Genomic DNA, 15,636 nt, shown 5'->3' on the forward strand with positions numbered 1-15,636 from the left:
CATTGTGTTGTTATTACTTTGTAATTTTACTTTAATTTTTTTTACGATGCTCATCAGCCACTGAACCACAAATGGAAATAAAAGAGTATCTGAACTGTCGTCTTTACTCAAAGGGACCTGCAATGGATTTTATAACTCTTCCATTTTTGCAGTAGCTATCGGAGAGTTTATACAGCAAAGCTGTGTCAACATTTCTATTTCAGTTCCTGAGTTTTTTTTAAGGCCAATGGAAACTTCATGGGTTCAGTTCACAGAAGTAAAGGTAACATAATAAAAAGCCAGTAAATATGTCATTTAATAATTGAGATGAAAATACAGATACAGTTAATGTATTTAATTTCCTTATCTTGAGCCCTGCTTGCAGGGGACAAAAAAAAGTGTTTAGATGTTCTGCCGAAAAACTTGGAGTCATTCCTTAAGAAAACTTTTGTTGAAATTTTGCCCAAATAAAGACTTCAGGACTTAGTTTTGTAATTGCTTATCCCCATAGCAGTTACAAAGACACTGTCTGTAGTAACAATTACAGAATGCCAACTGTCTTTTTTAAATAATTGAAATTAGGTGACCACAGTGCACTGAATAGGATTCCATTTATTTTAAAAGCTTTCTTGGTCTACAGTTAGCACAATTTATTTTATTTTAAAAATTCCCTTTGGCTGTAGCTAGATACCTCAGCTGCCTATTCGTATCAGTTTAGTTTGTATGCTGACAATTCAACGGCTGGTTGGTAGGTGTGGATTTTCACTGGAAGTTAGATACTTCCCTTTAGAACAGTTATCTTCCATTTTTAATACTGCTTTTAACTTCCAAAGCAAGATAAAATGATAAAAGTTGTTGTTAATGAGTAGAAGCTTTTTAGTTTGTGTTACAGATACATGCTGCTTTGATTACTTCATCTTATAATTAATTTAGGATTAAGTACTTTAAAGAAATGTAAAGAAACTCTTTAAGGAATAAGGAATGCAACTAGCACGTATTCATGAGTATCATTAACATGCAATTAGCATCAGTCTGCTTTAGGTGTGCCAGAAAAATACAGCTTATGGTTAGTAGGGTTTTAACTCTTAGAAATACAGTATTTAGAAGACTTTGTGTTGTATCTTGGAAAACAGTTGATCATTATGAGATGTTTTACAGACTAAAATTGATCATACTGTTTTCCACAGTACACTCCTTCCGAACTTCAGTACTACGCAGTGTATTGTTTAACTATAGTGAGGCAGTAGCTGCTGGTAGCACTGAGGAACATGAATTTGCAGTTTCTGGGTTTTCTTTTGTGGTATTTTTGGTTTGGATATGAATAGTATTTTTATTAACACTGACCACTAGTTTGAATAACCTAGCTCATGCTTCCTCAGCAAGATTGCCATCTTTTTGCTTTGAATATCTCTGCTGGCACAAACACAAATTGTTAATGCCAAAAAGCGAACTGAATTACTGAAATTCTTGATCTCTGTCCATTTTACAGGACATTATTGTTCACTTTATTGGCAGAAATATGAAGAAGTGGATGACTAGCTTGAAAATATTGATTAAAAGAATGTGTTAAGATGACTGTGTTGTTGATAAACAGTGAAATGTGTAATTTATATACTTCATTAAGTTAATATGTAGTAGATTTAGAGCGCTGAGAAGTTCAAAGATTCCAGTCAGAGGAGTTGCTTTGTACAGATGTCTATTTTAAGTCATTCTGAACACTTGCTGAAAAACAGAAATTTAGGATGCTATTATTTAAATAATCCATTTGAATGAAAACATTAACATTTTTCTTTTCCACAGAACTATCTTTCCCTAAAATCCCCAGGTTTAAATGATGTCTACCAGTGCTGCAGACCACATTACAATTAGTTATAGATTTATTTGATAGAGGAGAATGGCTTGGGTGGAACTTTTAATTCGATCTTTAAATGATTTCATTTATTATAAAGTCACTGTCAATTGATGCAAGGTCAGGGGTAAAGCACTTTTAAGTGAACTTGGTATCTCTGATGAGAGTACAAGTCTGGTTAGTGAGATTAATTGTATTACTATGGTTGACTTTTTTAAGACCATTGGCTCTTAACTTGCAGCCCATTTTGAAGAACAAACAAGGCAGCAAAAATTCAACATGACCCCTGTTAAAAGGATTGAAAGGAGTCTGTTGAAAGTTTTAGAAAGAAAATTAATCAGGGAATTATCACCAAGTGGATGTTTCTAATAGGGACATACAGAAATCAGTGTTTGGCGCTCTCTTGTTCAGTGTTTACATCAGATACCTGAGAGAAAATAGCAAATTATCACTGGTGAAATTGCCAGGTGAAATAAATTTCATCATTTTGGGGATTTGATTTTTTGGGGAAATTTGGGGAAATGACTGAATATTTTTTTTATTGTTGATTCGAAGTGACCTTAATCACTTAAGAAGCCAAGGCAATGCCAACAGTATATATTTTAAGGAATAGCCAGGTGACACGGTATTCCTCTAGGAATGAGGTATGTGCAATGTAGTTACAGCCTGTGGGACTCTTTAAGAAGTAACTCTGAAAAGGACTTGTGGGTCATCATGTAGAATGGTACAACTGGAGCTCCCAGTGTCAGAGAGTTGGTGCTGTCCATGCATTTATTTAGGGAAGAAAATGGAGTAGGAGAGTTATATTATGTCTGATGTGTCCATCACTGCAACACGGTGTCCATCGACCAGAATTCAAGAAGCACATTGAAAGGTCAGAGAGATTTCAATGAGCATCAGTAATAATTATAAACACGGAAAGCATAACTTAATGGCAAACTGAGGAAGCTTTTTAGTTTCTCCAGGTGATATCAAAGGGGTGATTTGATCATAATCTGTTAGTGTTTGCGTGTCCCAGGCCTCTGTTTAATACAGGGGAATTGGAAGTGATATCATTGGAAGCTGTGGGAGGGAATCGTTTCAGTACTCTGAGGATGATTGCAGAAAGGGAAGTGAAGGCTTTGATGTAGGGGAATGCCATGTGAACCTCTGTCCTAGATGTGCCTTTGTCATGGTCTTCCTGTGTGATACTAAACAAAGCGTTGGCAAATAGTCTATAAAATGAGTGCTCCTCTTTCTTTTTCTCTCCCCCCCCCCTCACCACCCCCCCCAAAAAAAACCCAGTTATTGTTGCAAATGGTTTTGATATAGGATGCACAATTGGTAGCCTGTAGAGGGAAAAGAAGTAAGAATCTGAGCACAAGGTGAGTTAAGTTTTAGATCCATTAGCAGAATTATGCAGAGAAAATTGCCTCTTTTCTACGTGACTGAGCAAGCACTAAGTAACTCCTTCTCCCATCCCTCTCTTTGTAATAATAATAATAAAATTTGAATGGAAAACATGAGGAGTTGCTCTTAATAGCTCTCCACATGTAAATATGTGGTTGGCAGAACCTTGCTAAAATAACCTTAGGGCACAGAGCCAGACTTTCTGTGCGGCTTACGTATGTAGATTTTGTAACTATAAGTCAATGTTAAAACATTAAAAACAGAATTTATATGTGTAATGGAAAGATTTAAAGTATGCTTGCTTTTCTTTCCTCTAGCCTGGGAATTTGAAAGAAGAATGTTTTTCACTGAAAAACAACAACAACCAAGAGCTGCCCTGTGTTTTGTTTTTTTTAAGGTTCTGTTAAGCAGGAAAAAAAAGCTCTTAGGTAGTTACTTCTCCATATGTTGAATTGTACAGGAGGAAAAAATATATCAAAAGTGTTTAGGAAAGAAACTGCGTATAGTCATGAGGGATGTTGACGACATCATGTCTTTCCCTGTCAAGATGTCAAGTTTTAACTTGCTTCGTTGCTTGTTGCACCATCAAAAGTAGGCATGATGCAGAACCAGTCAGTTTAAAAGAAGTTGGTAGTAGCTCTGAGGTTATCCCAGAATCTAGCTAGTGATTAAGGTTATACCCTGTGAAGTCAATCGGTTCAAATGTACTTTTATGACAGTAATTGTTTAGGTGTCATTATTTCCAGAGTTTAGTGTCATATCTACAACAGATTATTTAGGCATGTACGTTTTTGTAAGAAAACTGGAGTACAAGAAATAAAATATAGGCTATGTATGCAGATATATATTTTTTTCCTACTAAGAGGAAAACAAGAAATTTGTTTGATTAAACAAAAATGTTAATATTTAGTATCAGAATAATTTAATTGATATCACTTTGATTTCCACACCAAAAATCTTGGTTATAAATACCAAATTGGGAGTTGTGTTCCTAGTCAGTTTTGAGGTGTTAATTCAGCTCACAGTGTACGTGGGAAGCTTTGCTGCATTTGCAGAGGTGGTGGATTTCTAGTGATACATAAAATGTGGTCCCTCCTGCCCAGCTCTGTTGTGGGCTGAGGAAGACTGGAATCGAGTTCTTCTGGAAGAAGGAAGTGGGAAATCTCTCTCAGGAAGTCCAGGTGTGTTTCTCAGGGTATATCTGTTGTGCCACATACATAATGGCTATTGCATCCATGGAGTAACTCTGCTTACCCATTCTGAAACCAGTATTGATGCTGTTTGTTTTGCACAAGATAAATGACCTTTCCCCGAAGGGGGAAAGATTGTGTGGTAGTGTTGCATTTCATAAACACAGAGATCAACAAACTAAGCTGCAGGAAAAGAGGAATTCCAGCTCATTTTTAGTTTGTGTTGACTTGACTTTGTTACTAACACTGCTTTCCCTAGGGTCTGTTTTCTTTCTTACAGTTCTTGAGGCTTTCTCAAGTACTAATGGCTTATTTCCTCTCTGGCAGCTAAACCAAGTCGCTTTCCTTTCAGTCTGAGCTGGGAGCAGAGGGTGAGGAGGCTTTATCAGTATAGTGTTTCTAGAGGTGAATAGTGGCAGAATAACAGGGGGCCCTTTTCCTAGGCTTGTATTTCACTTTGTTCTGACCTTTTCCTTTTTGCAGTCAGTGGGCTTTTTAGCCTGAGAACCAAACCCCCTACTTTCAGCTCCGTTTTTTCCTATCCCCTCTATTGCAGCAACATTAGAGTACAGCTGTACTCAAGCTTTTCTCTGCTTTTGCAGTACGTGAAAAAGAGATTTTGGATTTCTTGCTTTTGTTGGCATTTAATTGCAGTACCATATTCTCTCAAATATGGAGAGACACCCTTCCTTCCCCCCCCACAAAACCCCAACAACTCTAGCAAGTAGTTTTTAAAAGTATCTAGGATACTTACTCTTTAGTCACCTAGATCATGAAAAATATTCTGAAATACCTATTCCCACTCTCATCTGACTTCCAAATCTTACTGTAGTCCTTGGCACAGGGGCCCCGGAGGAGTAATTGCACTAAACTGCCTGTTGTCAGTGGAAGACTGTGTAATGTAATTTAAACAGATGCTTTATTTCATTCTGTCACATTTTTCTAGCTGTGCATTGTTCTTATCTGTATGTACCATTGTTTATTTACAAATGATCTGTTAAAGAGGCTAAATTACTCCACCTTGCAAGAGCCACATCATGGTAAGCATGGTAACATGCAGTGTGCATCAGGCTTGTTAAATGGGGTTGCTTTTCTCAACAGAGTTTTCGATGTTACTCAAGAATTCTGTCTTGTTTTTTCCTGTTATTATTTTCAGCATTCTCATATATATATTGTCCTGAGATTAAATGCTGGTTCTTAGAAGAAAAAATAGTTTGCTATTTACAGGGAGGCAATTTATAAGTGTTCCAGCAATGTGAAAGACCCTTAAAGTAGGTATACATTAAATTCTGCTCATTTTAAGGCCTTTTTAGATGCTGGATTGGAATAAAGTCTTATTTTAAGGAAGAATTTCCAAGGATATAACAAATCTATACATGAGCTAGGCCAAATTCAGATCTTTGTACAGACAAAGGATTCACTCTGAGGTAATGTCTGTCTGTAGATGAAGTAATTCACACAAAACAATGACCTATGCAATCTGTGAGTAGGCCCAACTGTAAAAAAACTGTGGCATGCTTTGCTGCCCCTCATCTTGCATGCACATAAGCAACCAAAGTCTAGCTCTTAACTTCTAAAATTTCAGAAGAACATAATTCACAACACAAAAAAAAAGTAACACAGAATCAAATATCTTGATATGAGACACATGTAGGGTTAATGGCTTTCTACATCAATACTGCATGTCGAATTTTGCATCTGATGCAGTTAGTTTCATGTAAGAAGGGGTTTACTTGTTTATTGATGAATCTGTCAAGGAGTTAATGGTTATATGTTAGAGATACAGATGGATAATAATACGTATTATATTGTTCAACATGCAGGTTAACATTCTAAATCAAGTAACTACCTGTTTCTTTGAGTGTTGAAAAGAAGACTCAAATGTTATGTTGCTGCTGTTATCATCTGCTGCTAATTACTGTAATGTGTTGGCGAGATCAAACTTAATTATCCACTACATTACTTTTATAGACACTGATTTAATTTATTTTTAAGGTTTAATGAAGAAACTAGAAGAGGAGATAAATTTCAATTCATACCTGGTTACTGAAAAAATACCTAGAGAGCTTGAAAGTAAGAAGAATTCAACATATATCTTACAAAAGGTGGTTGCAGAGCCGGCTATGAGTCAATCTGATCTCAATGTACTTGAAATCAAGGTAAATTGGCCAAGGTCATGCTCAATTTGTGTTCCATAGCATAGTCTAAGGTTCTTGTACACTGTAGTTTCCTTATCCCTATTTTATATCCTTGAGAAAATGTTTAATTCACAAAGGAAGATCCCTTCAGTTGTAAAACAAAAGATGTGTTAATCACTAAATGCAAACTCTCAGATGTTTGTTTTTTTAAAAAACACAAATAAAAATAAACAAAACCCCAAACCCAACCATACCCTTAAATGCTATTTAGAAAGTTGTGTTAGCAATTTGCTGTGGTATCAGCAGAGATGTTAATTTAGCGCTAAAGATTTGATTTTTTCATTGAGGGAGTTTATACCAATATATAGAGAATGTTTATGGAGCGGTGAACAACATTCTCCGAGCAATACATCTTCACAATATCGTGTCTTAATCAATGTGCAATGGCTGAGAACTCCTTAGTGTTTGGAATAGGTCTGCATTGTTTGTTTCAGTTGGTAAAACCAAAGGACATTTGAGAATCAAATACGCAATTTAGCTTTCCAGATTTTTTCAGAATTTAAAAGCAAGTGGTGTTAGAATGAGCAAAAATCCTTATTTGTAGTATATATCCAATATGTGCAGAGGGATTTGTTGCCATGGAAGTACATTTATATATTTTACTCAATGAAGTTTTCATATTTGCATAATCCTAAATGAAGGATTAAATATGTAGTATTGTGTTCTAGAAGAATCTAGAGGAATGCTAATTATTAGTGTTTCTATTGTAAATCATAATCATCAGTGTTAGCCAGGGTAGGAAGATGTCCTACATACTACTAGTTACACTGCTCAGTCTGAATGTCTTCTCCTTCTCCTACCACTTGGTTTTTAATAGTCCTAGGATCTCCAGCTTGGCCTTTGCTGTGAAATACAGATGATGAGATAACAGTATTTGTAATAGATTAGAGAATGATTTACCCATGGGCGTGAGGCCATCCACCATTCTTCTTGTGTCTTGGAGCAGAGAGAGGTTTAGCAACTCCATCATCATACTAGCCTGTGCGTTCACACGCAGAGCATGCCAAAGTAACGTAATAAAGACATGCCCGCAGTTTTTTTGGATTAGGTGAGAATCAGAAGTCGAGTGTCATCAAGAATATGTTGTATTCTAAGGTTAAGACTGCTTTTGTGAAAGTAAAATCAGTGACAGCCTAATGCCATTTTGATTCATTTGACAGCATTATTAAATGGTAGATTAGGTCTGAAATAATAAACTAGCTCTGTGATTCAGCCTCTGCTTTCCTAGTTTATTTCTTCTAATCAAAACAATATTTGTCGTTGCAGTTATTTCTTTCAGGCATAGTTAAAGCCATGTTTTGCACCTTTCTTTTTCCAAGGGTATTGTTGGGTTTTTGGTGGTATTTTAGAAAGCTTCAAGTTTGTTTTTTTTCCCCCTCTTTTTCCATGAGGTAACCTTTTAATTTGTTATATTTTGGAAGTATTTTCTTCTTAAGAGCCAAGTATATGGTATGTTTTTATTATCTGTTATCACAGCATGGCCTTAGCTTTTTTTTTTTAAAGTCAGCCTTCTTAAAAGGAGCTGAATTGCACTGAGCATGCTACTATCATGCATTTTATAATGTATAAACGAGACATTTATTCACAGAAGGGAGTTCTTAGCCGTCTTCAAATTTAGGCCTTTTCTACCACTTTTGTAAAGGAATAGAATTTACAGATCTTTTTTTCAGGCGTTGGAGCATTTTTAGTCCTCTTGAGCACTTTATTTGGAATACTTGCAGAGTACACGGATATTGCTCATAGAAATGTCAGGATAATGCCCAGTGCTGTACCTGCGTGACGTTTGGACTTCATTGGATTTCAGCACATATTTACACTGCTTGCTTATCAGCACTCATCTAGTTAGCAGAGAATTAAAGGAAGGTTGCTAGGGCTGTGGTTTCCATGGCTGATGAGAGTCCCAGTGTAGCATTATGTCAGGACTGGAAAAGCTGGCATCAGTACACTGGTGTAGCTCTGAGTTTCCAGATGCAGTAGGCTCTAAAGCTTCAGCTGGAATGAAGATCAACAGATTGAGACTGCGGACAAGCAAGTGCGTTTTGTGGCAGTGGAAGGAAGGTACCATAGAGCTGGAAATATGATGGTCTGTGACTCTTCATTTTTAGAAATTTCATTGGAAATTTGATAGCATTTAGTTTTTATTTGGTCCCCTTAAAACTTCTGATAAATGGTTGAGTGAAAAGGAACTTTAGTTAATACTGATAAAATGACATTTTTCACATAGTATGTGACAATACCAGTCTTTTTTCTCTGTCTGTGCCAATTCACATGCATTTTTTCTCCATGTACACCAGTTTACTTCATTTTTCAGGGCTAATGTCATGTTTCTGCCTTATCATAAACGCACAGAACTGGAAATCCAAACCATAGCCTTTTCCTCTCCAGTACTTTATGACTCATTGAGGTTTCTGGGTTTGTTTCTCTGTTTTAAAAATGGAACTATCTGGATTGTAAATCTGGTTTGCAAAGCAATTAGTTCTTGGAGAAGTTAAAGAATTAATGCTCCATTTCCTTAGTTTTCTGTTCTGTCTTGCAGATAAATGAAGTAAATGCACAAATTAATCAGCTTATTGAGAAAAGAATGATGAAGTATGAGACAACTGATAGTAAATTTTCCATGTATCGCCAACAGGTAAAAAGGAACAAAACATTTTTTAAGTAGAAGTAGTAGAGCGATTTCAGTCATTGATTGGTTTACATACTGATTTTTTTCTTTAATTATTTAGCATAAATCAGTAGAAATATGTAATAGTGGAGGACAAAAAGAAAATAAATAGCTGTTGGATGTATATGCTTAGGGCTGAGTCAAAGAGTTGCTTTCAGTCAACATCGGTGAGTTTGTATCGACCGCTGTCCTTAAGCTGTTAGGTGTTGCCCTTCAGCTGCATCACAGTAATTCTGGAAGGAACGTTTTGGAGGAGCTATTTCAGGAAAGCTCCAGCTGTGGACAGATTCTTAAAAGGCAGCATGTGGGCTGATGCTGCAGTCAGACCTAGGTGCAAGGCTTGCTTTCAGTTACATCCCTTGCTTGTGTTTGACCACATGCTATTTTTCCTGTTATATCTATTAAGAAGGTATTCTTTGATTTTTCATCCTGAGGTTATAAAATAGGCTTTCTATGAAATAGCCTGTCTGGTCCTCTAGTCTTAATAAAGTCACAAGTTATAAAAAGGATTTATGAACCTTGAGATTTTCAGAGCTTACGCAGAGATGTGATTTCTTGCCCAGGCAACCTGTACCGCTGCTAATTTTATTGAAGTTTTTCATGATGATACTTATGGTGACGGTTTGAAAAATAAAAAGGCTTAAGTAAAATGTATCAGTGGGAGGAAAAAAATGGGGATAAAAATGTATACTGCAATTCAATCACATATGCAATATGAAACACACCATTTTGTTTGGTAAGAGGTGCTCTGCTTCCCGATAGAAAAGCCTGCTACATAATGTGCTGGTACCAAAGACCAACTGGCTTGTGACATAATTATGTTCAGGTCGTGACTGTGAGTTGAAAGCATATGGTGGTCTTTGTTCTGCTAGGGACTGGCTTCTGTTTTACAAAATAATCATATATATATTGTACCACAATTTGTCACTGCAGATATCTCATGAAGCAAAAGAGCTGAGATACTACCCCAGCAGAACTGTTAGATATATTTTTAGAAAAAAGCTGGTCCTTTTAATCTAGTGTGAGAAAGCCAGTGTGTATTTTGCTTCATTTTTTCCTAAGTTTTGCCTTTCATATGAAGGAACCAACCATGCCTCCAAATTAATGCTCATGCAGCTAAATTAATGCATTGTGTTATTTTAAAATGTTTTTAAATAGTATGCTCTGGCAAGGTAAAGATGCCTTCCCGCCCTCTGAACTAATGTATACTTATGTTCCCAAATCTGTTAGCTTCTGGTCAAATGTTAGGTACTAACAAATATCCTGACTTGTATAAAATATTATTTTTTAAAAAATGCTTTATCTTCTGGGACACACCACCCCCCACCCCAAATATCTGTAATTTACACTATTTCTGTACTGTATTGCTTTATTCATAATCTTCTAACTATTTGCCAAGATTTAGTGGCTTGGTTCTGCTGTTAGTATAACATATTTCTGTAGGTTGGAGTAGGTTGCAGTTTATAAAAATCTGTATTATGACATTTGTGAAATCTTGGATAACTTTCCAGTTAAGCCATGTTGGTGTATCTTACATATGCACAAAAAGGGACTAAGCAGAAGAAATGGAGCAGCTAAAATGCCTACCTTTTTTCTTCAATGAAAATGAAAAAATGAGGTGAAGAAATGTAAATGTAAAATGTATCAACATGAATCTGGGAAGAAAGTGTGTGCTTGAAATCTTGGCTGTACTGGAAAAAGTTGGGAGTCTGCAATCAACTTCATTGAAGTTGTGGTTTAACCCACTGGATCTAATGCATAATCGATGCTTTTTTCTTTGCAGTGAGACATGCTTACATTTCTTAATGAAAATCAGTTTCTGACAGTTAAAATGTGGTTTCAGTGGTGCAATGCCTGAAATTTAATGGATTACATTTCACTAATGATTAAACAAGGCAATTTTTACTTTACTTATCCATATGCATGTTTAATGACTGTGCAGGCATCTATAATTTCCCGGAAAAAGGAAGCCAAGGCAGAAGAACTTCAGGCTGCTAAGGAAGAGATGTCCAACACTGAAAGGCAGATGTTACAGAAGACCACTCAGGCCCAGGAGTTAGAAGGATCGGAAGTTCTGAAAGGGGATGAGGTATGCAATAGAATGGGATATAAGGAAGATGAAATATAAGAGATAGATCAATTTTTGTTAACTCACAATTTTTTTTTAACTGTACGTTGCAATAACTGCTTCTACAGTTGCTCATTCATTATCCATTTTTATAGTATGTTGTCAAACTACATGGCCTCAGCATTGCAACAGATTGCCCTGTTGGTTTTAATGCACATATTTTGTTATCAAATTCCAAAATTAACATATTTGAAGGCTTCTTTTTTTTTTATGGTGCAGATAGTACAGTGCTGTCCGGTGCTTCCAAATGCATTTCAGTATTTATAATGCAACTCTACTTGAATTGTAGCTATTTTCAAATTATTAATTTCAGTTGTACCTAACAGATTGCAAGGTATATGAGGACTTAATGTTGGGCTGTTGTAATATTCCAGACTCTGAATCAAAATAACATCAGTATTGTCATAGTAGTATGATGGGAAATAACTTACTATAAAAGTCGACAGGACTAATGAAGGGATTAGGAGTTCAAGTGATAAGTCACGGAGATTAATTTTATTATTTGATGTATAATAAAAATCTGCGTTACTGTCCATTCTCTGTATGATATAAGATCATAAAGCCTAATACCAGCAATTATCAGAAATGCAGTTAAGTCCTGTTGTGTTTATTACCCACAAAAGTTTTTACTTAAAAATATTATCCTAGACCCTCCTGAAGTTTAGCTGCAAGACAGACTTTGACTCACACAATCCATGCAGCTCCGGCAGAGTTCTATTTGAGGCTGTACTTCTCAAAGCAGCTTTTTCTTCAGAAGTTCGCAAACAATAAGGCTGCTGCAGCTGGGTAGTGGTTTGTCAGCAAAATGAATTGACTTAAGACAATAATTTCTCTTAGTCTGGGAGAAGCTTGCTAAGTGTACTTACAGGCAGAATCACTGAAGCAAAGAGTATTTTAGCTGCATCGTTCTCTGACTTAGTATTATCTTTTCATTCCCTCACATATTGTCTTTGTTTGCACTGCCATCATTTATCTGATCATTGTCATTTAACACTCTTTGCTTTCTTTGTCTGTTTCTGTGCTTTTTTTACATACAACTCAATACAGAGAACACCGTCTGCAGAAGGAACTCCCTTCCTGATCCCATAGGACATGCCTGCTCCACGAAAAGCATTTTGCTTTTAGAGGAGTCTTAAAGAGTAAAGCAAGTATTGAAATGTGTATGTACACCTATGCATAAAGGCTTCCTGTGCAATATGGAATCCATGTGGATTTCACTTGCACCTTCTTGCCTTTTTTCTTTTCTGTAAATCAAGATGAAAATTACAGGTGGAAGTAATGGCACAGAGACATTGAAAAATTAAGATGTTGATTTCTTTTACCGTGACACACTGTCCACATTCCATAGGTAGCAATAATAAGACAACCATGCATTAGATTTCTTTCCAGTATAAGATTTTCAACCTCAGTGGGCATGTTGCTAGAGTCTTTGACAACTTTGAAAGTAAAAATAAAAACAGAAAGCAGACAATCTGTGTTTCATGACATGTGATGGGAAAGAAGTGTTTAATTAATAGACAAGTATACATTACCAAGACAGCAACATATGTTTTACATTGTGCAAATGCACTGTAAGGTAAGAAATAATTCATGTTGTGCCCATTCTTGAGGGGAACAACATATTCTGATCCGTAGAAATTCAAGGAGGACAGGTTGGGAGGGAAACCTCATAAGGTGGAACCTCGTAAGTGACTTAATGAAAAGTTCAGGTTAATTGATACAAGGAAGAGGCACAAGACAGAAAAAAGACAAGACCTGTTTTGAACATAAGCTGCATTCCTTTTGTCTAAGTATGTTCTGCTTGTGACTTTTAAAATATTTTCAAGTCTTCATTTTGAGGAGTGAAGGATAAATGACTGAGCACATTGGACAAAGCCATCAGCTTAAAATAAAAAGTGTTAGTCTTTCCATAAAAAGCATTTCCTGTTTTGTAAAATCCTTTCTGCACATTGGCCCAAGGAAGATGGCAATATGTGATCTGTGTCCTGTTCTTGTTTATTACTTCATTAGGTATACTGTAGTGGTACTCCTGGGCACCAGTGTAAAACATTAAGAAGAGTGTTTTGTATGGCTAAGAACTAGGAAAAGATTTGAATTCTTGAGGATTTTGATTCTTTTTCAAAGGTTGCAGTTTTCTCATCTGGAAAACAGAGATAATGGTATTTAATTCTTTTGTAAATGCCTGCTGCCAAAAATGCTGCACAGGACCTTGGTGCTACAGGTTTTGTATCTCCATAAAGTCATTGCAAATGCATATTAGAGAAACAGCCCTGCTTCAGAGCCGAGGTGGTGAGAAGGCAGGGCTGACAGCTGAGACAAGTAAGTTGGCAGGGAAGAGGTGATGAAGCAAAAGTGAAGTGAACAGGTTCTTTCTCATCAGTAAAAATCTCAGTTTATCACTCACCAGACAACCTTTTGCTATACGTTTGGTTCTGATACATTATGCTCTTAGATTTGTATTTTCTGGTTCAGTGCTCTGTTACTCCAGCTTTGAGCCAATACCAAAGGAAATCATGATTTATGTAGTGGTGAGTCGCCCTTGTAACACGTATGTTCAGTGGGGACAGAAAGAGGTTGTACATTCGACCTTCACTGTGCACCCTCTGACAACCAAGAGCTTCCTTATGCTTTCTGGTAGCAGTCGCACACGTTTTACATTTCCTCCATTTTCAGAACGGAAGAAAGAGGAGTTTTTAACACATAGCTTTGCTGTCTTCAGTTTAAAATGGGCTTTTAATCCTGCTATGTTTAACCTATCTAAATGCTACCATTAAATGAACAAACTATTTCTCTCCTATACCCAGGATTTCTCATCTTCTCTTTGTCTCGCTTTGCTGTATCCTCTTACATCATGGCACTCACAAGCCTTGGCAATCGAAGAATCCATGCCTTCCTAGCTTGCACTCCCATACCAGTATTTGGGTCTCCAGTTGAGGTCATCTTAACACTTCATTCACCCAAAGGTCAATCCTAGCTTATGTTTTTAGGTGCTAGCGTTCTGCTTTCTTCTGTAATCGTAAAAAGGAATGTTACAGCATTCAACTCGGTTGAAGAGGTTGTGCAGCTAGACAGAACTTAGAAGAAACAGCAGGGAATAACCAATTCATGTACATCAAACACAAAAAAATAGGCATAAATGGTCTGCTTCAGGGATTATGAAATCTTTTTGAGCACTTCAAACAAAGTACAACGAGCATGGGGCAAAGTTGGCAGGCTCCTAGCTGCAGCTGTCAGATCCTGAAAATTAGGGAATCAAATGTTGACACTTAGAAGGCTAGATGGTTCAATTACAAGTGATCCTAGGTAAAGCTGTGATATTTTTAGCTCTTTACACAATGCATTGTACTTTTCAGAGTTCAGCGTAGGCCCCAAGAACCCAGACTTTCCCAAGGTATCAGAATAGAATGTATCATAGCTGCGCTTAGCTACAGGAGTTGAAATGAATATGTTTTTGAGAATGGCACATAGAAAGTCTGACTGGTTTGTTAACAGATATGCGAGTTTTGCATATACATTTACATAAGGAGTTTAATTTTTTTTCATGCAAACGCTCATCCATGCCTACCTGCCCCTGCTAAAACAATATAAAAAATGTTTTAATTTGCAAACAGAGAAATCAGTCAGTCTGGGACCATAGATCTTGTCACTTTTCCTCTAAAACTCAGGTTCATCTGAATCCACCAGAAACAGTTATCTAGCTCCCAGCTAGATGGATGGATTTTTGAGAGAGCAGCTATAAAGGAGCTCAAACTTCAACATTAAATGGTTTAAGCCAGGACCCAGACTATATTATCCTATCAATGTGCTCTTTCATTTTTCACTACGGTTCTAGGTACGGTTATATTCCTGTCTGTCAAAGGCTCCATGCACATGGAAATAGGAGCATAGCTGGTAGTCGAGCTGTGAGAATACAAGTGGCAAATCGGTAAGATTCTTACAGAAGCCAGAAGCTTTTTGCTATAAGAAGTTAACCATCATTTAAGCCAAATATATTCAGTGATTCAGACAAATCTGAGCTGAACTGAATGCTCTTTCAGCACCCACTGGCATGAATAAATCATCAACTTTATTGATCTATGCATTTTCAGTGGTAACTGAAAATGAGTTTTCATTATAGATATTATGATTGAACCAAATTATTAGTAATGGCTACTTTAATACTTCTTTCCTGACCAGAAGCAAGCACTCCTAGAAGAGATACCCTGCTTAATGCTAATGAATTTTCCTGATTGATCTGT

At 36.6% G+C, this 15,636-nt stretch overlaps 1 protein-coding gene across 1 annotated transcript in view; it reads left to right on the forward strand.

Moving 5' to 3' along the window:
- IFT81 (intraflagellar transport 81) overlaps positions 1–15,636 on the forward strand; it is a 42,731-nt gene that overhangs the window by 9,403 nt on the left and 17,692 nt on the right. The window contains exons 8-10 of the mRNA XM_005237628.4: positions 6,403–6,566; positions 9,142–9,237; positions 11,213–11,359. Coding sequence (XP_005237685.1) covers positions 6,403–6,566; positions 9,142–9,237; positions 11,213–11,359 — 407 coding nt within the window. The remainder of the gene's footprint in view (positions 1–6,402; positions 6,567–9,141; positions 9,238–11,212; positions 11,360–15,636) is intronic.

The sequence above is a fragment of the Falco peregrinus genome, chromosome 2 (assembly GCF_023634155.1).
Source record: "Falco peregrinus isolate bFalPer1 chromosome 2, bFalPer1.pri, whole genome shotgun sequence".
Classification (NCBI taxonomy): domain Eukaryota; kingdom Metazoa; phylum Chordata; class Aves; order Falconiformes; family Falconidae; genus Falco; species Falco peregrinus.